Source organism: Engystomops pustulosus, chromosome 2 (genome assembly GCF_040894005.1).
Source record: "Engystomops pustulosus chromosome 2, aEngPut4.maternal, whole genome shotgun sequence".
Lineage (NCBI taxonomy): Eukaryota > Metazoa > Chordata > Amphibia > Anura > Leptodactylidae > Engystomops > Engystomops pustulosus.
The window spans coordinates 20,690,742-20,717,937 of NC_092412.1; the positions used below are offsets into that span (position 1 = coordinate 20,690,742).

The following is a 27,196-nucleotide window of genomic DNA, read 5'->3' on the forward strand; positions in this document are numbered from 1 at the left end:
GACCGATATTACTAAACGGGTCTCTACACGATATACAAAGTGCGTAACTGGATCAAGAACTGGCACAGGGAAGGGTCTCCAGAGGGTTGTGGTAAACGAGTCACACGGCAAGGGTGCCGGGTTATAAGACGAGGAGCCCAGACTGCAGAACCGAGACCGATATTACTAAACGGGTCTCTACACGATATACAAAGTGCGTAACTGGATCAAGAACTGGCACAGGGAAGGGTCTCCAGAGGGTTGTGGTAAACGAGTCACACGGCAAGGGTGCCGGGTTATAAGACGAGGAGCCCGGACTGCAGAACCGAGACCAATATTACTAAACGGGTCTCTACACGATATACAAAGTGCGTAACTGGATCAAGAACTGGCACAGGGAAGGGTCTCCAGAGGGTTGTGGTAAACGAGTCACACGGCAAGGGTGCCGGGTTATAAGACGAGGAGCCCGGACTGCAGAACCGAGACCGATATTACTAAACGGGTCTGTATGTTTGGCCACCTACTTAGAGGAACGTCTACCAACTCTACCGGTTCCCATCCTTGGATACGCATCCTTTCCCATTGAAATTTTTTCTCTAGTCCCCACAGGTCCTGAATAGTCAAGAGTGGTCCCTTTGGCCCGAATTAGGCTAGTTTGAGGTGGTGTAGATTCTAGTTCCACCCACTTGACAATAGAGAGCATTAGAAAAGTGGGCACTAGTATAATAACAATAAATTTATACAGGCGGTCCCCTACTTAAGAACACTCGACTTAAATACGACCCCTAGTTACAAACGGACCTCTGGATGTTGGTAATTTACTGTACTTTAGTCCTGGGCTACAATGATCAGCTGTAACAGTTATCACAGGTGTCTGTAATGAAGATTTATTGTTAATCTTGATTCTTATGACAACCCAACATTTTTAAAATCCAATTGTCACAGAGACCAAAAAAGTTCTGGCTGGGATTACAATGATAAAATATACAGTTCCGACTTACATACAAATTCAACTTAAGAACAAACCTACAGACCCTATCTTGTATGTAATCCGGGGACTACCCGTATATATATATTTAGTTAGTATGTTGGCGTTATATAAATTAGGCTGAATTCACACGAAATTGATGAATAAACGCATTTGCGCCATTTTTTATGCAGTCTTGGATTTTACGGCTTTCACTGTACGCCCCCAAAAGATATTTCTATTTTATTCTTTGGGTCAGTCCGATTATGGGGATACCAACATTTGTATAGGTTTTATAATGTTTTTATACATTTACAAAAATTAAAACCTCCTGTACAAAAAAAAAATAAAATAAAATTCTTCACCTGCCGTCTTCTGGCGCTAATAACTTTTCATACTTCAGTGCACGGAGCTGTGGGTGGTGTCATTTTTTAGGCGATGATATAACGTTTTCAATGGTGTCGTTTTGAGGACTGTACGGCTTTTTAATCACTTTTTATCAAATTGTTTATATTTTGCAAAAAGGCAAAAAAAAGTGGCATTTTCGACTTTAGGCGCGATTTTGCATTACGGTTAAAACGCCTGGAATATCCGTTATTATATTTTGATAGATCAGACATTTGGGTACGCGGCGATACCTAAGATGTTTATTATTTTTACTGTATATTTATATCTATGGTTCTATGGAAAGAGGGGGGGGGGGTGATTTGAATTCTTATTTAATTTTTTTATTTATTTTTTGCACTATTTTTCGGACCCTCTAGTGTACTTTAACCCTAGGATGCCTGATTGATCCTACCACAGACGCCATAATACATCACACATTGTAATAGATAACCTAAAACATTAGAGCCTCGGGTCTTTGTATAATCCTAGTCCGTCATGGTAACAGATTGCCGCTCCCCAATGATGACGCTCTAAGCCAATAAGGCGGTGCCTACGTGATCGGTGCTGGTCGGTAAGGGGTTAAAAAACAACAACCTCCCTGACACGGCCCATTTTTGTCAAATCTGTGCCACTATAATTGGTTATAACTTTTGAACGCTTTACCATATCCAGGGGGTTTTGAAACGGTTTTCTTGTGACACATTGTACTTCATGTTAGTTAAAAAAAAAAAATTTAGGTGATATGTTTTGGCTTTAGTTAAAACTAAAAAAAAAAAAAAAAAAAAAAAAAATCAATATTTGGGAAAAATGTGGAATTATCCGACAGTCATAAAACCAAAAAAAAACTTTTATCAAATTTCTGCTTCATGTTGGAATAGTTTTTTTTTTAAGTGCCCTCTCATTTTTGTAGAATGTTATGAGGCTTAGAACTTTAGGTTTTTTTTTCTCGTGTTCACTAAAAACGCAGAAATCAGACTTGTGATGGACCTGCTCAGGTTTCTAGTGACTTTGAAAAGTCTAAATAATAGCAAAACCCCATAAATTACCCCATTATCGAATCTAAAGCCCTCAACATACGCAAAATAACTTTTATGAAGTTTGTTAACACGGTTACACAGGGGTTAAAACAAAATGGAGGTGCAATTTTGAAATTTTCTAGCTTAAATGAATGTATTTTTCAAATCTGGCCAAACTGTATCAGGGTTTATTTTTGCGGGGCGAGATGTTCCTCTACAAATACTTCATTTTAGGACATTAGCTTATTACTTATTGACAAGATTTCATTAACTCTTTAATGTGTGGAGGAAAAGAACAATTCAACAAGTTTCGTTTTTGGATTTTTCACTGCTACGTTACAAATCAGTAGACCTCTATTCTTGATACACTTTAACTTGCTGGAGGTTGCCATTCTGATATCCAATCATTTTTACAAAAACTATCATATACAATTCCCCCTTTCAAAACAAACAGTATTGTGCTGCTCCCCCTCATCGTTCCAGAGTTATGGCATTTTCCGCTCTGAGGCTACTTGTCAGAAATTCTCCTCAGCAGCAGTTGTCTTTGCCCTTAAGCGGAGTCAGTTATAAGTTGCCCTCACTTCCCGTGATGTTTTGTGTTCTCCCTTGAAGCAACTGCATTGAGAAGTAACTGAAGTCAGCAAATCCAGTCAGATTCCTACAAGTAAATCAACTGAGCTGTCCATATTGTGTATATTGCTTACGAGTTGAATACAGTGACTGGCCTTGCAGCTGTCATTACATAGAAGAACATGGAGCATGGAATAAGTATAAGAAACCAGCAGCAGTGAAATAGTTACTAAACACTATGGTCTAACAGCTTCCCTGCTGTATAGATAGTGTCCAAAAAGCAGGAACTTGGGGGGGGGGGGGTGCAGCACAGGAGTCTATGACACAAAGCTTTAGAAAATCACAGACTGGATGGAGGGACAGATATTGAAGAGAGAGCCCTTGTACCTCATGTGCCTCACATGACTTCCCCCTTGCTGCAAAGTTGTCTTACATCCCAAAAGCTATTTATTTATCGGGGAGAGTTGGGAGACTTCATGCACATTACGGTCAGTGTCTCAGGTGGTAGTTGTGGTTGAATACTATAGCTGTTACTTACAGAAGAGTGAAGGTGCTGTGGGGCAGTTCAACGCAGAGAGACAAGAGCTCAGCAGTGTGAGGACACAACCCCATTACACTTGGAACGGATTCAATGCTGAATTATAAAATCAATTTTCACAGTCCTGCTGCTACTAACAAGATATACACTGTAAAATCCATTTTTTTCCATGGTCATGCCTAAATGTAAAGCACTGCATGAGGAAACGGCTTAAGATGACTTCCTTTAAGGAAAACAAGTTTTATTTTTTTTTTCCCCCTTGACTTTTAGAAAAAACAATTTATAAAGTATAAAAATACAAACAGAAAATGACTTTGTACAGCTCAAACTTTTTTCCACTCTCTAGTAGTTCAGTAACTAAAAACATCGAACTCTGCCTACTAAAACATCATAAAGGGGACCCAAGATCTCTCCAAGTATCCTGCTCCAAGGTAACACATTTATATTTACCCATAAAACCTTTGGATACCCTTAAAGGTATATTAATATTTATTTTATACGTGTTCTCCATCACAATTTGAAGGTCAACTTAGGTCACAAAACTGAATGCCCAGGTCATTTTTTGGTGGACACTACTGCATAATTCATGTTCATCTAAGGCTAAAGTGCCAACGACCATATGAGAAAGTTCTGATGATCAATATTTGTATCATACTTCTTCCACAACTTCTGAATGTGGAGACAAGGAGTCAAACTTTGCGTCATTTGCGGCTACTTTCATGTACGTGTCCACCATAACATCCAAGTCATGTTTGGAGTCATAGCTTATATTGACCAGGGCCAGATGACCCGACCTTTGTTCCACCGGTGTGCTCTCCAAGTAGAACTTCAGCCGCTTTCGACTACTTTCGAATTTTTCGTTTTCGACTTTAAAAACGGGTAAAATACACAGAACCTTAAGAAGGGCATAAACATTCGGAAAGAATTTGATATCAGGCAGATGAAGCGATTCGAAGATGTTGGATGGGAGCTCCACATCTTTGCCTCTGTGTTTCCACTTGACCCGCCAACAGTGAAGTTCTGCCGAGAGAGTCTCCGGACTGGGGAGGTCGTACTTATATAGATCCGTATTATGCTCCTCACTGGTGCTGAATTTGAGCTGACCCATCACAGAGGGAACCAGCGATAAACATTTGAGGGCCTTAAGATGCTGTTCTGAAAACACGTCCTTCAGTCCTTGAATGATGTGTTGGATGGTTGGTACGCTAAGAGCTTCCTTATAAAAGTTTTCCGACGTCAGGTCGGCTTGCAAGTTCAAATGTTGCATCCTACTAAAGCGACCCGGAAGTTTTACAGGGATATCCATCAGCGCTGCCAAGTTAGTCGCCTCCTCGAACCAAAACTCGTGATAAACTTCAATGTTCTCCATGACCTCATTCAAAGTGTGCAAAACGGCTGTGAGGCTATTGGCGGCGGAAAAAATATCGGAGGTCAACCCTTGTAAGTTTTTTCCAAAGGCTCGAGTAAAGGAGAGGGCGTTCTTTAATATGACAATCGTGACGACAAAGTCGAAATCCGTCAAGGCACTGGACAGTATGAACGCTTGGCTGGTAATCCTGGTGTTCCACCTGAAGGAGTTATCACACGCTACTCTATCCAAGCACAGGACAAGCGGATGAAGAAGAGTCACTATAATCTCGAAAGTGTCGTGCCTACTTATCCACTCCGATTTTAGGATTTCCTTGAGTTCATTACCTTTCTCGATATTTTCCATATAAAGACCAGTGATTGTATTCTCCAGTTCTACCTCTAGGTTAGGAGACTTACTAAAAAATAAGTAAATGTCTTCCAATGTACCCAACACTACCGAAACTCCCGTGACTGGTATGGATTTTGCCAGCCATATATTCAAGGCACAAGAAGAACAGAGCGTATAAGTGGCTTGCGGACACTTCTGTAACAGTCGAGAAGCTACGATTTTCATTTTAGATGAAAGTCTACTGGAAGCGATGTACGACTGTCCCCGGCAATATTCCAGGTTTAACTTCCACTTTTCGGTGATGGCCATGATAAAATTCATGGCCATGAGTTCAGCGTCGTCATCGCAGGGAAGAAAACCAACAAACTCTTCGTGGAGGTTGTTGGCGTCGTCTATATGCCTGATAAAGATAGGCATGTGTTCTTCTCCGGCCATGTCCACTGCGTCTTCCACAATGATGGTAAAGAACTGGGAGTTGCGTACGTCTCTCATCAGCTCCTCCCGTACGCACCTTTCACAAACTTCCAAGATCTGTTCCTGCTGAAAGCGCGAGCAGTATTCCTGATTGACCGCCAGCATCTCAAATCTCCTCCTCAGAACTTCATCCCCAGAGTTGATGCGATACTCGAGAAGAGCTTGAAAGTTGTCCGGGGAGTAAACTCCATCGGGATCTTTTAAATTCCGTCCTTCCAACGAAACATTCTGCTTTCCCATCAGAAGCACGATCTCGAACAGAGACCTGAAGTAGTCCTTGTTGTAACGCTCTTCTTCAGTCATAGCTGAAATCTCCTCCGATTCATCAATTTCGATCTGGATTTCTACATCATTATTATTGGTTTGGTGGTTTTCTTGTAAGGGGGTGACGGCGTCCACTAAAAAAAATAGAACAGAGAAAATACATCATTTACTTTACATTACCACAAAACATTTGTCTGCTTTATAATTACCTTTTGATAACAAAATAATTTACAACTCAACATACTGGTCTAAAAGTTTTTGTATTTGACTTAAAGCAAACCTGTATGTTAAAACTAAACTGCTATTATACAACAGTACAACTATCCCTATATTGTTCTTCCCCATACCTGAAAAGTTTCACAGTCCATTTGTAAAATTTACTCTACATCTATGCAAATCCATGTTCTTCCAGCTCAGCCGTGTACAACAGTACAACTATCCCTATATTGTTCTTCCCCATTCCTGAAAAGTTTCACAGTCCATTTGTAAAATTTACTCTACATCTATGCAAATCCATGTTCTTCCAGCTCAGCCGTGTACAACTATCCCTATATTGTTCTTCCCCATACCTGAAAAGTTTCACAGTCCATTTGTAAGATTGACTCTACATCTATGCAAATCCATGTTCTTCCAGCTCAACCGTGTACAACAGTACAACTATCCCTATATTGTTCTTCCCCATGCCTGAAAAGTTTCACAGTCCATTTGTAAGATTGACTCTACATCTATGCAAATCCATGTTCTTCCAGCCCAGCCGCGCCTTCTGTTTGACAAGGGGTCGGCTTTCTCTTCAGCCCAGTCAACTCTGTTCTTCTACATCATTCACCCCTCCCTCCGAATAAGAAAGCATTGTGACTCGCTTAAGGGTGGGATGGAGTGAGGGAGTTGAGAGAGACTATGGCTGTATGTGACTGCCTGAAAAGAAAAAAACTCACCCCCCCTTTAGGAATTCTCTTCAGCGAGTCACACAGACATCTTTTTCATTCCTGGAGCTGGAGGCACGGCTGAGCAGGAAAGGCATGAATATCACAAACACAGCTCAGAGGAAAGAAAATGATCGGGCTTGGGTTAGTTTAAATGACAGGTTCCCTTTAAACGTATCTTAAATAAAAAAATATTAGGTAGAGTTGAGAATATACATTGCCTGGTGGATAAATGCTTATGGCATGTGGACCAGTGAGGACTGACTAGTAGATTAGTATCACTGCCCTAAATCTTATTGATCCTCTACCCAGAAATCAAATTTTGGTATACATTAGGACATGAGTGCCCAGCATATCTGGTGCTTTTTATCTCATCATCAATGGGACGCCATTGTCCTACTTGCCTCTACAATGGATGACAAGTCCCCAGACACGACCAAAGTCTAATGACTATCCCTAGGACCCAAAGTGGGTGGAACCATCACATCCATCAGCGATGGGACAACTCCATCCATGGTGCATCTTATATTTGGTGTAAGATTAATGGGTCATTGTGATCAAAAGCTCAATATTGTTGCATGTCTGCTACAAGAACATGCTGGAAATCTCATGATTGCTCCTCTAGAATTGTACACCCGGCCTGACCAGCAGCCATGAAGAACGCATGCGAAATGTGGTGGCCAGATGCTTCATAAATAAGGGCCAGATGCACTGGTCTCATAATGTACCCCCCGGAGAGTACAGACATTACAGGGGCTACAGACAATTGGTCCCTTGTTACTGGCGGAATAAAATTATTTACTTATCAGGCGTCTCCCTTTTAGAAAATTCAATAATAAGAAGGTCAGTAATCTACAGGTCTCCAGGTCAGTAGTCTTTCTAGCAGGTGTGGACTAGGGAATCCTAGGATGTCAGGTGCAAATATTCCAGTAGAAGCAGGTGTAATACCGAAAGGAAATCATCATGATAAACCAAGGACACAGATCCAGGCACCGTGACTGTGGTAATCATATGTATTATTCATTCTCTTCATCCTCCCAAAATTATGCTAATGAGGTCGAAGGGCTCCCAGGAGTGTAGCTTCACAGGCTGTTACCCTGTGTCCCCTTAGCCCCCTCTGCTACCTCAGTGCTGCCCCCTCCCTCTGCCTGCTGTACCACCCATCAGATCCCTTCCTACTCTTTAACATAATTCTAAAAGTTGAATTTAGAAGATAGGAGGCCATGGATAATAAATATAAGATTACTAGTGTCACAGTGCCTGGATCTAGGAGTAAGTGTCCCTGGTTTATCATGCTTAAAGGGAACCTCTCACGCCATTTTTCACAAATTCAGCTTGTGACAGGTTCCCATAGAGCCATATTAACTAACAATCACCCTTCAATTAGCTAAAAATTGTTTTCCTCAAAGCCCCATAAATCATCTATAACCTTGCCTTGCATATAGGGAAATCTAAAGTAGTACCAGGGGGTGTGGCTTCCTCGGGCTGAATCCAGCAGCTCCAGCCCATGCCTTATCATTAGCAATTGATGTCATGTGACCAGGTTCACATCATGTCAGGTCCTTTATCCTCCTAACATTAGCAAAACGTACCCCATGTATATATCTGATCACATGAAATCACAACGGCCTACATGGAATTCTACTCCTTCCCATTCATGGAGGCGGCTGTGATTTCATATAAATCAGATATATAAACGGGGTGCAGTTTTCAAATGTTAGGAGGCTAAAAGGACCTTACATGAAGTCACCATGGTCACAGGACATTACCTGAATACTGAAAAGGCATGGGGAGGAGTTTAAAGCTTTAAAATTTTAAAAAGAAAAAAAATATCGTTCTTTAACCATCACATACAAAAATTCGCTAAAAATGCCCTGGTCATGAGACCCTTATACCAGCCCGCATTACTAAGGGGTTAATAAATGTCTATTTGCTGCTCAGACTAATGGTCACTCCGTATGTGCTACAGCGATTATGAAAATTATTGTCACATTTTATGGCCGTAGACTGGAGAACCCTTGTTTTCTGTGACTTCCTGCGATGAGGTGGACACTTGCGCTAGAAGCCCAAACACTACGGTACTCATTGCAACAACATCTCAGGGACTAGAGCTGCTAGAAGGAAATGGAAGGGATTTTCAGAATCAGCAGCTCAAAAATACCCAGAATCCGGTGAATAACTTCAGGCACCACAAAAATAAAATTTTATTTGTCCCCCAAACTGAATAAATATGAATACATCTTAAGGTTCTGGTTCTCCTTGTGAAGATCCAAAGAGGGAAGCAATGTTTCCTGGGGGAAAAAATTCTAACTAAGAAGCAGTCTGCCTCTCTAGTGCCACCTATAGGTAGTGACTGTAAGCCATTGTGCAGCCAAAGGGTCAGCACACGGTCATACCTAGAGGTGGCGCTAGAGGCAGCCTTGTACATAATTGTGTCCTATTAAAAGCAAAATTATCCAGTCCAAAATGACGGCCAATCAAGAATAGCATAACAACGCGGGCTTTAGAGGCCTCAGCACATCACAATTATTCGTTTGGGAGGTAGGTTTTGTGTCTATATGTGCACATACACTAAAGAACCCCTAGAGGGAGACTCGTTAATAATCCGGGTAGCTTTATTGCTTCCACTATAGTAAAACAAGTCAACTTTATCGATAAAACCGCCTGAATATACCGTCTATTAACACGTAAAACTAAAGGCATGAGGTCTTCTCCATCTCCTCCTGTACAGGTTACCCAGTCATGTGATCATGTCCATCACTGGGTAACAGGAAATTAGAAATTTGAACGGACACAACTTCCTAAATTCCATCGCAGAACTCCTCCTACAGAGAAGGGAACGTTTATGAGCAGTTTCCCATCTTTTGAGGTCATTTCTGTTAGATGAGGTTTCTGGTTTCAGAGCCGCTGTGGAACTACATGACCCAGCAAACCTTCCTGATAAGTAACACAAGAGCCTTCCGTGTCATGTATCCTGCAGCGCATGAGCCGCTACATTGTTGCTGGATGAATCAGTGAAGTATATCGATAGGTATTTGATCTGTGTAATCAGACCTTTGTGTATGTTGTTAGTAGCAGCAGGACTGTGAAACATGGATTTATACTGCAGGAATGTAGTGCACAGAGAAATGTCCTTACACTGCTGTGCTCTGTGCCCTCTGCAGGTATTCTGTTAGGTATTGTCCCTTGAGAGATGTGTAATCAGACCTTTGTGTGTATTTTTAGTTGCAGCAGGACTGTGATATATACATTTCCAGGATCTCATCTTCCTCAAGTGCGCTGGGAGGGTATTCTCCCTGGAGAGTTGAGTAATCAGACCTTTGAGTTAGTCGCAGGAGGTATGAAACATGGATTTATATTCAAGCTTCACAGAATTCAATAGAAGCGCTTCCTCACACTGCTGCGCCATTTGCTCTCTGGAGTCAGCATTGTGTATTGTCCCAGGAGAGATGTGTGATTATACCTTTGTGTATGTTGTTTGTAGAAGCAGAACTGCGGAATATGGAATTCCATGATTTCAGCTTCTTCAACTGCACTGTAAGGATGTGCTCACACTGCTGTGCTCTCTGCACTCTGGAGCCAGTGATATTCAGAGTAGCCAGAGTAGAAGCAGGACTGTGATATATGGATTCATTTTACAGTATTGTTGCTTCACAGAGTGTTCTCGGCAGCCTGTTGGGTATAGTCTCTGAAGAGATGTTTAATATGTAGATGTTGTTAGTAGCAGCAGGACTGTGATATATGGATTTATATTCAAGGACTGTACTGTGGGGGTGTCCTCACACTGCTGTGCTCTCTGTATTGTGCTCTTTACCTCAGCTTGGCAGAAAAACTGTAGTAGGCTTTTGGAAGAATACAATATCTATCAGAGCATCTCAGTGCACATGGGGAAGGGCACAGCAGTGTGAGGAAACGCTCCGCTTGAACCGAGAGCATCTCCAATCCTAGAACATTGGATTCTTCATAGTCATGCTGGGATGTGTAGTCCCCAGTATAGACAGCACATGGACGGTCCATCAGGAGGACGTCTCGCCTCGTGTAGACATATGTGGCCGCAGCTGTGGGCTGATGGTCGGGGGGTGTCCTCGGGTATTCTCGATGTAACAGAAGATAAGTTTTGTGAGCTCCATTCTGAGACTTGCTTGGTGGCTGTCCGGCACTTGCGCCAGGTAAGGTACTAGACTCTGGGCAAAGTCCATGTGTGGGTCCTGGTCCTCATCCTCCGGTCCTTCCACACCGGGAGCCGTTCCCTCATGTTGGGGTTCCGGGTCTTGTGTGAAGGTCAGGGGTGAAGGCGGCTCCTCCTTGATATATACGACCTGTATGTCTTCCTCACCCATAGAAGACTCCAGGATGTTCCTAGAAGAAGCAGAATTCCGGATCATTCCCGAATCCCTTCCAGGACGTCCTAGAACCGCCACAGCTACGGCTCAACTTACTCGTCGCCCACCATGAGCGGCCGCAGGAAGAGCATCTCCTTATAGTGGGAGAAGACTGGGTTTCCGGGACTAAGCGGCGTTAACCCTTGCTGCGCCCGCCTTCTTAGTTCCTGCCGGAAATTCTCCTTCAGCGACTCCCACAGCGTCTGCGCTTCCCGCGCTGCAAGAATATGCAAATTATATTAATAGGAATATGCAAATAATCAAAATTCCGTTTCCCACAACACCCAGCGGCCTCTGTCTCGTACCCACCTCTCGTAGATCTCTGCTGCGGGCTCAGATCTGCCCAGTCCAGGAATATCTCGGAGGAGATCCGGTCCCATATCTTGCCTCTCCTGACCGCATTGTCGTAGGAGGGGTGCTGGGGGTCGTACAGCTCGGGGTGCAGGCGTACGAGTGCTATCAGCCCCTCCATGTCGAGGAATGATTTGGGTGCCGTGAGGAAACTGTGCTGTAATCCAAACCCCATTTCCGCGGCTGCGTAAACAGGAAATATGTGCGAGCGCGTCACAAAAACGCATCTTATTCAAGGCGCCGGATGCGTTTCAGTTGTGTGCGGATAATCGTTACTTTAATAAATTGTATCATTCCCTTTAATTAGAATTGGCGGAAAATGCTGGAGCACCGACGATAGGGTTAAATACTATTAAAGAGACTTTCTGTGACTATAACAATAAGAACACTACACAATAATATGCATTACAGATAGGAATATAATAGCAGATAACCTCATTACATCACTACTGACAATAGATGATGTCACAGCTTATCTCCTCCCCCTCCCTGTATAATGTCCTCTATATAGATAACACTGACCCATCATTACATCACTACTGACAATAGATGATGTCACAGCTCATCTCCTCCCCCTCCCTGTATAATGTCCTCTATATAGATAACACTGACCCATCATTACATCACTACTGACAATAGATGATGTCACAGCTTATCTCCTCCCCCTCCCTGTACAATGACCTCTATATAGATACCACTGACCCGTCATTACATCACTACTGACAATAGATGATGTCACAGCTTATCTCCTCCCCCTCCCTGTACAATGACCTCTATATAGATAACACTGACCCATCATTACATCACTACTGACAATAGATGATGTCACAGCTTATCTCCTCCTCCTCCCTGTACAATTACCTCTATATAGATAACACTGACCCATCATTACATCACTACTGACAATAGATGATGTCACAGCTTATCTCCTCCCCCTCCCTGTACAATGACCTCTATATAGATAACACTGACCCATCATTACATCACTACTGACAATAGATGATGTCACAGCTTATCTCCTCCCACTCCCTGTACAATGACCTCTATATAGATAACACTGACCCATCATTACATCACTACTGACAATAGATGATGTCACAGCTTATCTCCTCCCCCTCCCTGTACAATGACCTCTATATAGATAACACTGACCCATCATTACATCACTACTGACAATAGATGATGTCACAGCTTATCTCCTCCCCCTCCCTTTACAATGACCTCTATATAGATAACACTGACCCATCATTACATCACTACTGACAATAGATGATGTCACAGCTTATCTCCTCCCCCTCCCTGTACAATGACCTCTATATAGATAACACTGACCCATCATTACATCACTACTGACAATAGATGATGTCACAGCTTATCTCCTCCCACTCCCTGTACAATGACCTCTATATAGATAACACTGACCCATCATTACATCACTACTGACAATAGATGATGTCACAGCTTATCTCCTCCCCCTCCCTGTACAATGACCTCTATATAGATAACACTGACCCATCATTACATCACTACTGACAATAGATGATGTCACAGCTTATCTCCTCCCCCTCCCTTTACAATGACCTCTATATAGATAACACTGACCCATCATTACATCACTACTGACAATAGATGATGTCACAGCTTATCTCCTCCCCCTCCCTGTACAATGACCTCTATACAGATAACACTGACCCATCATTACATCACTACTGACAATAGATGATGTCACAGCTTATCTCCTCCCCCTCCCTGTATAATGTCCTCTATATAGATAACACTGACCCATCATTACATCACTACTGACAATAGATGATGTCACAGCTTATCTCCTCCTCCTCCCTGTACAATTACCTCTATATAGATAACACTGACCCATCATTACATCACTACTGACAATAGATGATGTCACAGCTTATCTCCTCCCCCTCCCTGTACAATGTCCTCTATATAGATAACACTGACCCATCATTACATCACTACTGACAATAGATGATGTCACAGCTTATCTCCTCCCCCTCCCTGTACAATGACCTCTATATAGATAACACTGACCCATCATTACATCACTACTGACAATAGATGATGTCACAGCTTATCTCCTCCCCCTCCCTGTACAATGACCTCTATATAGATAACACTGACCCATCATTACATCACTACTGACAATAGATGATGTCACAGCTTATCTCCTCCTCCTCCCTGTACAATGACCTCTATATAGATAACACTGACCCATCATTACATCACTACTGACAATAGATGATGTCACAGCTTATCTCCTCCCCCTCCCTTTACAATGACCTCTATATAGATAACACTGACCCATCATTACATCACTACTGACAATATATGATGTCACAGCTTATCTCCTCCCCCTCCCTTTACAATGACCTCTATATAGATAACACTGACCCATCATTACATCACTACTGACAATAGATGATGTCACAGCTCATCTCCTCCCCCTCCCTGTACAATGTCCTCTATATAGAGAACACTGACCCATCATTACATCACTACTGACAATAGATGATGTCACAGCTCATCTCCTCCCCCTCCCTGTACAATGTCCTCTATATAGATAACACTGACCCATCATTACATCACTACTGGCAATAGATGATGTCACAGCTTATCTCCTCCCCCTCCCTGTACAATGACCTCTATACAGATAACACTGACCCATCATTACATCACTACTGACAATAGATGATGTCACAGCTTATCTCCTCCCCCTCCCTGTACAATGTCCTCTATATAGATAACACTGACCCATCATTACATCACTACTGACAATAGATGATGTCACAGCTTATCTCCTCCTCCTCCCTGTACAATTACCTCTATATAGATAACACTGACCCATCATTACATCACTACTGACAATAGATGATGTCACAGCTTATCTCCTCCCACTCCCTGTACAATGACCTCTATATAGATAACACTGACCCATCATTACATCACTACTGACAATAGATGATGTCACAGCTTATCTCCTCCCCCTCCCTGTACAATTACCTCTATATAGATAACACTGACCCATCATTACATCACTACTGACAATAGATGATGTCACAGCTTATCTCCTCCCCCTCCCTTTACAATGACCTCTATATAGATAACACTGACCCATCATTACATCACTACTGACAATATATGATGTCACAGCTTATCTCCTCCCCCTCCCTTTACAATGACCTCTATATAGATAACACTGACCCATCATTACATCACTACTGACAATAGATGATGTCACAGCTTATCTCCTCCCCCTCCCTGTACAATGACCTCTATATAGAGAACACTGACCCATCATTACATCACTACTGACAATAGATGATGTCACAGCTCATCTCCTCCCCCTCCCTGTACAATGACTTCTATATCGATAACACTGACCTATCATTACATCACTACTGACAATAGATGATGTCACAGCTTATCTCCTCCCCCTCCCTTTACAATGACCTCTATATAGATAACACTGACCCATCATTACATCACTACTGACAATAGATGATGTCACAGCTTATCTCCTCCCCCTCCCTGTACAATGTCCTCTATATAGATAACACTGACCCATCATTACATCACTACTGACAATAGATGATGTCACAGCTTATCTCCTCCCCCTCCCTGTACAATGTCCTCTATATAGAGAACACTGACCCATCATTACATCACTACTGACAATAGATGATGTCACAGCTCATCTCCTCCCCCTCCCTGTACAATGTCCTCTATATAGATAACACTGACCCATCATTACATCACTACTGGCAATAGATGATGTCACAGCTTATCTCCTCCCCTTCCCTGTACAATGACCTCTATATAGATAACACTGACCCATCATTACATCACTACTGACAATAGATGATGTCACAGCTTATCTCTTCCCCTCCCTGTACAATGTCCTCTATATAGATAACACTGACCCATCATTATATCACTACTGACAATAGATGATGTCACAGCTTATCTCCTCCCCCTCCCTGTACAATGACCTCTATATAGATAACACTGACCCATCATTACATCACTACTGACAATAGATGATGTCACAGCTTATCTCCTCCCCCTCCCTGTACAATGACCTCTATATAGATAACACTGACCCATCATTACATCACTACTGGCAATAGATGATGTCACAGCTTATCTCCTCCCCTTCCCTGTACAATGACCTCTATATAGATAACACTGACCCATCATTACATCACTACTGGCAATAGATGATGTCACAGCTTATCTCCTCCCCTTCCCTGTACAATGACCTCTATATAGATAACACTGACCCATCATTACATCACTACGGACAATAGATGATGTCACAGCTTATCTCCTCCCCCTACCTGTACAATGACCTCTATATAGATAACACTGACCCATCATTACATCACTACTGACAATAGATGATGTCACAGCTTATCTCCTCCCCCTCCCTGCACAATGACCTCTATATAGATAACACTGACCCATCATTACATCACTACTGACAATAGATGATGTCACAGCTTATCTCTTCCCCTCCCTGTACAATGACCTCTATATAGATAACACTGACCCATCATTACATCACTACTGACAATAGATGATGTCACAGCTTATCTCCTCCCCCTCCTCCCTCCCTGCTTAACTCTCCATAGACTTCCATAGAGTACAGCTGTCCATGGCCATGAGGCTGCTCTAAAGCATATCCCTAAATGTTGTCAGTGAAGCTTAGGAAAGATGGCCACCCCAAAATTATGTAGAAAACACACAAGAGAAAAAAAATACATATAAATCAATAATAAATTAATTGGCAAAAAATGATTTTTGTACAAAATGTATATATATATTCCATTTAATACATCATTCTCGGGGACATCAGTTTGGGGAAATGTGACCTATAATCGATAATTTGTTGTTACATTTTCACTTCACCAGAAACACTCCTTGAGGTTTTTAGTACATGCAGGTTTTGAAAGCTTCGACATTTTTTCGCTCACATAATTGAAATAATATTTTTGGGGTTTTCTTGGCCAGACTTTCTCATGTAAATTAGTTTTTTTGTCACAGTATTTTCTAATATCTTATTTCTAATTTCTCTCTTTTTTTAATTCTACATTTTATTTATCATAATTTTGGCACACATCACTACCAAATACATTTCTAAGCAGTTTATCCTATTCATTATGCCCATGTTAATGGTGATGTGTATTTTTTGCTACTTACTACAAGTTGTACCCAAGATTTAATCATCCACAACAGGAAAACTATAGTTGACACTAATAAAAATTCCTGGGTGGTGTGAACACAGCTCTGCTTCATTCATCCCTCCACTCACACACACACAGCTCCGCTACATTCATCCCTCCACTCACACACACACACACACACACACACAGCTCCGCTTCATTCATCCCTCCACTCACACACACACACACAGCTCCGCTACATTCATCCCTCCACTCACACACACAGCTCCGCTTCATTCATCCCTCCACTCACACACACACAGCTCCGCTTCATTCATCCCTCCACTCACACACACACACACACACAGCTCCGCTACATTCATCCCTCCACACACACACACACACACCTCCGCTACATTCATCCCTCCACTCACACACACAGCTCCGCTTCATTCATCCCTCCACTCACAGACACACACACAGCTCCGCTTCATTCATCCCTCCACTCACACACACACAGCTCCGCTACATTCATCCCTCCACTCACACACACACAGCTCCGCTACATTCATCCCTCCACTCACACACACACAGCTCCGCTACATTCATCCCTCCACTCACACACACCTCCGCTACATTCATCCCTCCACTCACACACACACAGCTCCGCTTCATTCATTCCTCCACTCACACACACACAGCTCCGCTACATTCATCCCTCCACTCACACACAGCTCTGCTTCATTCATCCCTCCACACACACACACACACACACACACAGCTCCGCTTCATTCATCCCTCCACTCACACACACACAGCTCCGCTACATTCATCCCTCCACACACACACACAGCTCCGCTACATTCATCCCTCCACACACACACAGCTCCGCTACATTCATCCCTCCACACACACACAGCTCCGCTACATTCATCCCTCCACACACACACACAGCTCCGCTACATTCATCCCTCCACACACACACACAGCTCCACTACATTCATCCCTCCACTCATACACACACAGCTCCGCTACATTCATCCCTCCACTCACACACAGCTCTGCTTCATTCATCCCTCCACTCACACACAGCTCTGCTTCATTCATCCCTCCACTCACACACAGCTCTGCTTCATTCATCCCTCCACTCACACACAGCTCTGCTTCATTCATCCCTCCACACACACACAGCTCCGCTACATTCATCCCTCCACACATACACAGCTCCGCTACATTCATCCCTCCACTCATACACACACAGCTCCGCTACATTCATCCCTCCACTCATACACACACAGCTCCGCTACATTCATCCCTCCACTCATACACACACAGCTCCGCTACATTCATCCCTCCACTCATACACACACAGCTCCGCTACATTCATCCCTCCACTCATTATTCGTAGCATTGATTCTGGCTGGAACTTTTTCCTTATTACACTGCCCTAAGACAAGGAACCACCTGGCAGGGTCCCTTATGCCTTGTGTGTATCATCACTATATAATCCTTTATTGCGGAGACGTGTGTAGCGATCATATATAACACATTGTAGCACCACTATTACCATACATCAGATCCGGTCACGCCCGGAGTAATACATTACATAAGACAAGACGAGTCAACTTACATTTCCTTTCTTTTAACATCCGGATTTCCTCTTCTGTCTGCGGGAGAATCGGAATGTTATAAAGGAGGAGAATCAGAACGTCGCAACGTACAGTCCATGCAGCAACGATATAGGACCATCTGTCCTGTATCTACAATCCCTCCACAACAATCCAACAAGAGAAAGTGATCAGCTCACCAGCTCCTTTATCCTCTTCCGGCGTCTCCCCGGGTTACTGAGGTGGCTCGTTAGGTCGAATATGGTTGGGACCGCGTTTTCCCGAAGAACCGTCCTGTATGGACTCTGAAAATAAGAATAAGGACATATATGTTACTAACAGGAGGCCACAATCATCATACAATCACATGGACATCTACCACCAAGATAAAAGACGGTATGCAAATGAGCCTGAGGGGCTCCACGCTCCATAGGTGTTAATGGAGCCTGGAGCCCCTCAGGCTCATTTGCATACAGTCCATCTTGGTGAAGGACCTTTAAGAAGCAGAGGATTTACAGCATCAGGCACTGCAGAGGCTACACATGACTAATGCCGACTAACAGGCTCCTCCCCCATTACAGAAGCCCATTCCAGGGGCGTGTCCTCACACTGCTGTGCTCTGGGCAGCCAGCGTTATGTATGGTTCCTGAAAAGAAGTGTAATCAGTTGTTGGTAGCAGCAGGCCTGTGATATATGGATATTATATTACAGGATTATAGCTTCTCCAAGTGCACTGGAAGCGTGACCTCACACTGCTGTGCTCTCTGCAGGAAGTAATATGCATTGTTCCTGGAGAGATGTGTAATCATACTATAGTCCTGCAGCTACTAACATATAAGGATTTGTATTCCACAATTGTGGCTTCTCCAAATGCACTGGGAGCACATCCTCACACTGCTGTGCTCTTAACTCTCTGTAATGAACTAATCCCAGCCATTCACCACCATTATTTCATTTTGCAGCATTCAATCAAACACCTAGCACAGCTTTCACTCAGAGCAGAGGAAGACAACTAGTTCAATACACAGAGAACATTGCACAGCAGTGTTAGGACTTGCACCCAGATCCCCTTGGAGAAGCGACAACCTTGGAGAATACATCCACTTTTCACAATGGTTTAAACACAATCTAGGAAATACATCTCCCTATGTTGCTCTTACATATGGCAAGTATCAGGACTACAACTCCCAGCCTGAGCCCATGTTGGGGAGTTGTAGTTTTAGTATAATCAAAAGGTCGTGTGATTGTGTGCCCGGACACATTGAGAAGAAGACAAAATGTGAATATCCCAGCAGGCATCTGGTCCCCATCACTGCTGACCCCCACCCCCAACATGTCAATCATCTGCTCTGACTGATTTGGCTTCAATGATGATAATGAGAAATGTCTGCAGAGCATCTCGCCAATTAATAACTGAAAACAAAGGCGTAGTATGAGGGCAGATGCTCAGGCCTCCGAAATTAGAAGAGTGGTCCGCACCCGGGTCTTCAAACAAGACGTCTTCAAAGCTGGAATCTAAACGGCCCAAGGAGAAGTCATCATGAAGACAAGATACAGAAGGAGCAGATGTGAGGAAGAATCCGATCACAAGGCATCAATGAGCCTTCTGTGCATCCATGCTTTACACTGCAGCACTGCCTGGGCACAGCTATAATCACAAGCTGCCCAGCCCCCAGCTCAGAAGCTAGATGTCAATCACATATCCAGGCTGCTGATCTGGTGGGGGGGAGCGGCATGTTGTTAAAATACATGCTGAGACTTGTGGTGCTTAGGAGTCACACCCCTGCACATGCGGACACTCGCACCCCTGCACATGCGGACACTCGCACCCCTGCACATGCGGACACTCACACCCCTGCACATGCGGACACTCACACCCCTGCACATGCGGACACTCACACCCCTGCACATGCGGACACTCACACCCCTGCACATGCGGACACTCACACCCCTGCACATGCGGACACTCACACCCCTGCACATGCGGACACTCACACCCCTGCACATGCGGACACTCACACCCCTGCACATGCGGACACTCACACCCCTGCACATGCGGACACTCACACCCCTGCACATGCGGACACTCACACCCCTGCACATGCGGACACTCACACCCCTGCACATGCGGACACTCACACCCCTGCACATGCGGACACTCACACCCCTGCACATGCGGACACTCACACCCCTGCACATGCGGACACTCACACCCCTGCACATGCGGACACTCACACCCCTGCACATGCGGACACTCACACCCCTGCACATGCGGACACTCACACCCCTGCACATGCGGACACTCACACCCCTGCACAGCCGGAGACTTACACTCCTGCAGATCATGGAGTCCTCGAAGTGCTGGGCACACAACCTGTAGTGCTTGTTCAGCTGGTCGGGGGTCTTGTCTTCCAGGTCGTATCTCCGACAGTTCTCCACCCACTTCTGGCACCTGCAGAGTCCGGGGGGAGAGAAGAAGTTACTGGGCTGAAGCTCAGGATTACAGACCCTCCAGAACTCTCTTCATTACACCCCAATACACACAAGGAGGGGGTCTCACTGCTATGGATACACCCAATACACACAAGGAAGGGGTCTCACTGCTATGGATACACCCCAATACACACAAGGAAGGGGTCTCACTGCTATGGATACACCCCAATACACACAAGGAGGGGTCTCACTGCTATGGATACACTCAATACACACAAGGAGGGGGGGGTCTCACTGCTATGGATACACCCCAATACACACAAGGAGGGGGTCTCACCGCTATGGATACACCCCCATACACACAAGGAGGGGGTCTCACTGCTATGGATACACCCCCATACACACAAGGAGGGGGTCTCACTGCTATGGATACACCCCAATACACACAAGGAGGGGGTCTCACTGCTATGGATACACCCAATACACACAAGGAGGGGTCTCACTGCTATGGATACACCCAATACACACAAGGAGGGGGTCTCACTGCTATGGACACACCCCAATACACACAAGGAGGGGGTCTCACTGCTATGGATACACCCCAATACACACAAGGAGGGGGTCTCACTGCTATGGATACACCCCAATACACACAAGGAGGGAGTCTCACTGCTATGGATACACCCCAATACACACAAGGAGGGGGTCTCACTGCTATGGATACACCCCAATACACACAAGGAGGGGTCTCACTGCTATGGATACACTCAATACACACAAGGAAGGGGTCTCACTGCTATGGATACACTCAATACACACAAGGAGGGGGTCTCACTGCTATGGATACACCCCCATACACACAAGGAGGGGGTCTCACTACTATGGATACACCCCAATACACACAAGGAGGGGGTCTCACTGCTATGGATACACCCCCATACACACAAGGAGGGGGTCTCACTACTATGGATACACCCCAATACACACAAGGAGGGGTCTCACTGCTATGGATACACTCAATACACACAAGGAGGGGGTCTCACTGCTATGTATACACCCCCATACACACAAGGAGGGGGGCTCACTGCTATGGATACACCCAATACACACAAGGAGGGGGGCTCACTGCTATGGATACACCCAATACACACAAGGAGGGGTCTCACTGCTATGTATACACCCCAATACACACAAGGAAGGGGTCTCACTGCTATGGATACACCCCAATACACACAAGGAGGGGGTCTCACTGCTATGGATACACTCAATACACACAAGGAAGGGGTCTCACTGCTATGGATACACCCAATACACACAAGGAGGGGGTCTCACTGCTATGGATACACTCAATACACACAAGGAAGGGGTCTCACTGCTATGGATACACCCCCATACACACAAGGAGGGGGTCTCACTGCTATGGATACACCCCAATACACACAAGGAGGGGGGCTCACTGCTATGGATACACCCAATACACACAAGGAGGGGTCTCACTGCTATGGATACACCCAATACACACAGGGAAGGGGTCTCCCTGCTACGGATACACCCCAATACACACAAGGAGGGGGTCTCACTGCTATGGATACACCCCAATACACACAAGGAGGGGGTCTCACCGCTATGGATACACCCCCATACACACAAGGAGGGGTCTCACTGCTATGGATACACCCCAATACACACAAGGAGGGGGGCTCACTGCTATGGATACACCCCAATACACACAAGGAGGGGGTCTCACTGCTATGGACACACCCCAATACACACAAGGAGGGGGTCTCACTGCTATGGATACACCCCAATACACACAAGGAGGGGGTCTCACTGCTATGGATACACCCCAATACACACAAGGAGGGGGTCTCACTGCTATGGATACACCCCAATACACACAAGGAGGGGGTCTCCCTGCTACGGATACACCCCAATACACACAAGGAGGGGGGCTCACTGCTATGGATACACCCAATACACACAAGGAAGGGGTCTCACTGCTATGGATACACCCAATACACACAGGGAAGGGGTCTCCCTGCTACGGATACACCCCAATACACACAAGGAGGGGGGCTCACTGCTACGGATACACCCCAATACACACAAGGAGGGGGTCTCACTGCTATGGATACACCCAATACACACAAGGAAGGGGTCTCACTGCTATGGATACACCCAATACACACAAGGAAGGGGTCTCCCTGCTACGGATACACCCCAATACACACAAGGAGGGGTCTCACTGCTATGGATACACCCCCATACACACAAGGAGGGGGGCTCACTGCTATGGATACACCCAATACACACAAGGAAGGGGTCTCACTGCTATGGATACACCCAATACACACAGGGAAGGGGTCTCCCTGCTACGGATACACCCCAATACACACAAGGAGGGGGGCTCACTACTATGGATACACCCCAATACACACAAGGAGGGGGGCTCACTGCTACGGATACACCCCAATACACACAAGGAGGGGGCTCACTGCTATGGACACACCCCAATACACACAAGGAGGGGGTCTCACTGCTATGGACACACCCCAATACACACAAAGAGGGGGGCTCACTGCTATGGATACACCCCCATACACACAAGGAGGGGGTCTCACTGCTATGGATACACCCCAATACACACAAAGAGGGGGGCTCACTGCTATGTATACACCCAATACACACAAGGAGGGGGTCTCACTGCTATGGACACACCCCAATACACACAAAGAGGGGGGCTCACTGCTATGGATACACCCCCATACACACAAGGAGGGGGTCTCACTGCTATGGATACACCCCAATACACACAAAGAGGGGGGCTCACTGCTATGGATACACCCCCATACACACGAGGAGGGGGTCTCACTGCTATGGATACACCCCAATACACACAAAGAGGGGGGCTCACTGCTATGGATACACCCCCATACACACAAGGAGGGGGTCTCACTGCTATGGATACACCCCAATACACACAAAGAGGGGGGCTCACTGCTATGGATACACCCAATACACACAAGGAGGGGGTCTCACTGCTATGGACACACCCCAATACACACAAAGAGGGGGGCTCACTGCTATGGATACACCCCCATACACACAAGGAGGGGGTCTCACTGCTATGGATACACCCCCATACACACAAGGAGGGGGGCTCACTGCTATGGACACACCCCTATACACACAAGGAGGGGGTCTCACTGCTATGGATACACCCCAATACACACAAGGAGGGGGTCTCACTGCTATGGATACACCCCCATACACACAAGGAGGGGGTCTCACTGCTATGGATACACCCCCATACACACAAGGAGGGGTCTCACTGCTATGGATACACCCCAATACACACAAGGAGGGGGTCTCACTGCTATGGATACACCCCAATACACACAGGGACGGAGGGCTCACTGCTATGTATACACCCAATACACACAAGGAGGGGGTCTCACTGCTATGGATACACCCCCATACACACAAGGAGGGGGTCTCACTGCTATGGATACACCCCCATACACACAAGGAGGGGGGCTCACTGCTATGGACACACCCCTATACACACAAGGAGGGGGTCTCACTGCTATGGATACACCCCAATACACACAAGGAGGGGGTCTCACTGCTATGGATACACCCCCATACACACAAGGAGGGGGTCTCACTGCTATGGATACACCCCCATACACACAAGGAGGGGTCTCACTGCTATGGATACACCCCAATACACACAAGGAGGGGGTCTCACTGCTATGGACACACCCCAATACACACAAGGAGGGGGTCTCACTGCTATGGATACACCCCAATACACACAGGGACGGAGGGCTCACTGCTATGTATACACCCAATACACACAAGGAGGGGAGCCCCTCTCCATCATAATTAAGTGGGGGCTTCTTGCAAGACAGGGGGCACCCCAATACACAATGAGGGGGGCATCATCTCTGACATATGAAGGTGGGAGACCTTGCAGAGTACAGGGGTCCCCTCTGATACATGGTCCCCTTTGATGCGGTAGAGATATGGGGGCCCCCACCTATACAGTATATTATGGGGGCTCATATACACACATATATATATATATATATATATATATAGATAGATTGCCATAGTCACAGCTGTGGACCCGCCTACACGGAGCCCCCACCCCCCACACACTATGAGCCCCTCTATCCGCTCTCACCGGCCCGGGTCCCGGGGGAACCTGAAGAAAGCCAGGTCAGACTGCGTGCTCTTCCGGGTGCAGTTCGGGGCGGCGCAGAAATTCGGCATTTTCGTTATCTAACGGTTTTGATTTGTGGGGGGAGGGGAAGCACCGGGATGACCCCGAATCCTCCCCTCACCAGGGGGCGCGCTGACTACCGGGAGACAGACAGGCCACCGCGGCTCCACACTGCTGTGCGCGGCCTGGAGGAGTCACACACGCAGCCCAGCATGCCCAGCGCGGCCGCTCTACGCGCTCCCGCCTCTCTATGGCTCCCAGCAGAATCAGCGTGGTGCGAGCGACAGAAACCATAGAGATTACACTAGTGTGAGATAGAGCGGCGTGCTGGAGGACCTGCAATGCTTATAATAGGATTGCTTATAGTATGTAATCGCCAGGTGGAGAGGAAGATAATAATCCTATCATGTACCGCACCGGCTGCCGGGCTGTGTATCTAATCTTACCACGTGCGATACTGCCTGCTGAGCTGTGTATCTAATCCTATCCTGTGTGATACTGTCTGCTGAGCTGTGTATCTAATCCTATCCTGTGTGATACTGTCTGCTGAGCTGTGTATCTAATCCTATCCTCTGTGATACTGGCTGCTGAGCTGTGTATCTAATCCTATAATGTACCGCACTGGCTGCCGGGCTGTGTATCTAATCTTACCACGTGCGATACTGCCTGCTGAGCTGTGTATCTAATCTAATCCTATCCTGTGTGATACTGTCTGCTGAGCTGTGTATCTAATCTAATCCTATCCTGTGTGATACTGTCTGCTGAGCTGTGTATCTAATCTAATCCTATCCTGTGTGATACTGCCTGCTGAGCTGTGTATCTAATCCTATCCTGTGTGATACTGCCTGCTGAGCTGTGTATCTAATCCTATCCTGTGTGATACTGACTGCTGAGCTGTGTATCTAATCCTATCCTGTGTGATACTGCCTGCTGAGCTGTGAATCTAATCCTATCCTGTGTGATACTGCCTGCTGAGCTGTGTATCTAATCCTATCCTGTGAGATAATGCCTGCTGAGCTGTGTATCTAATCCTATCCTGTGTGATACTGCCTGCTGAGCTGTGTATCTAATCCTATCCTGTGTGATACTGCCTGCTGAGCTGTGTATCTAATCCTATCCTGTGTGATACTGCCTGCTGAGCTGTGTATCTAATCCTATCCTATGTGATACTGCCTGCTGAGCTGTGTATCTAATCCTATCCTGTGTGATACTGCCTGCTGAGCTGTGTATCTAATCCTATCCTGTGTGATACTGCCTGCTGAGCTGTGTATCTAATCCTATCCTATGTGATACTGCCTGCTGAGCTGTGTATCTAATCCTATCCTGTGTGATACTGCCTGCTGAGCTGTGAATCTCATCCTATCCTGTGTGATACTGCCTGCTGAGCTTTGTATCTCATCTCATCCGTCCGTGTATCTGATCCTATCCTGTGTGATACTGTCTGAGGAACCATGTATATGTATCCAGCCTATCTAAGCCTAAAGGGACAGTATGATTTTTCATTCATACATGTTACATTGCTTGCAGTAACAGGGGGTGAGAGCTATTGTGAAGATGGAGATAAATACAGGACAATCCTGCAGGAAATCCTGGTGGGGGCTGAAGAAGATCTGAAACAGGTTCTCCATCCAAGAACAATGACCCCCAGCAAGTGGCTTCATAAATGTTCTCAACTTAAAAGAATAGGGGAGCCTCTAGATGTATAGAGAAGAATGGGGGAACCTCCAGCCTCTAGATGTACAAAGAATAATGGGGGAACCTCTAGCTGTACAAAGAAGAATGGGGGAACCTCCAGCCTCTAGATGTACAAAGAATAATGGGGGAACCTCTAGCTGTACAAAGAAGAATGGGGGGAACCTCCAGCCTCTAGATGTACAAAGAAGAATGGGGTAACCTCCAGCCTCTAGATGTACAAAGAAGAATGGGGGAACCTCCAGCCTCTAGATGTACAAAGAAGAATGGGGAACCTCCAGCCTCTAGATGTACAGAGAAGAATGCTGGAACCTCCAGCCTCTAGATGTACAAAGAAGAATGTGGAACCTCCAGCCTCTAGATGTACAGAGAAGAATGGAGGAACCTCCAGCCTCTAGATGTACAGAGAAGAATGGGGGGAACCTCCAGCCTCTAGATGTACAAAGAAGAATGTGGAACCTCCAGCCTCTAGATGTACAAAGAAGAATGGGGGAACCTCCAGC

The 27,196-nt window shown here is 45.5% G+C and overlaps 1 protein-coding gene across 1 annotated transcript; it reads right to left on the reverse strand.

The window, feature by feature from the left end:
* Window positions 1-2,262: 2,262 nt before the first annotated feature.
* On the reverse strand, window positions 2,263-25,308 carry THAP12 (THAP domain containing 12). Its single transcript, XM_072133921.1, has 5 exons — window positions 24,963-25,308; window positions 20,672-20,792; window positions 18,541-18,645; window positions 18,364-18,400; window positions 2,263-6,028 (listed from the first exon to the last, which is right to left on the reverse strand). The coding sequence occupies exons 1-5, from the start codon at window positions 25,049-25,051 to the stop codon at window positions 4,107-4,109; spliced, it is 2,274 nt and encodes a 757-aa protein (XP_071990022.1). The 5' UTR covers window positions 25,052-25,308; the 3' UTR covers window positions 2,263-4,106.
* Between the last annotated feature and the right edge of the window lie 1,888 nt (window positions 25,309-27,196).

What these genes read in the sequence shown, in the direction of transcription:
- THAP12 (XM_072133921.1), bottom strand. Translation starts at nt 25,051, where the DNA reads ATGCCGAATTTCTGCGCCGCCCCGAACTGCACCCGGAAGAGCACGCAG. An exon ending in GGAAGAGGATAAAGGAGCTG is followed by an intron (nt 18,401 to 18,540) that starts GTGAGCTGATCA and finishes ATTCTCCCGCAG; the next exon opens with ACAGAAGAGGAAATCCGGAT. An exon ending in GATGTTAAAAGAAAGGAAAT is followed by an intron (nt 6,029 to 18,363) that starts GTAAGTTGACTC and finishes TATTTTTTTTAG; the next exon opens with TGGACGCCGTCACCCCCTTA.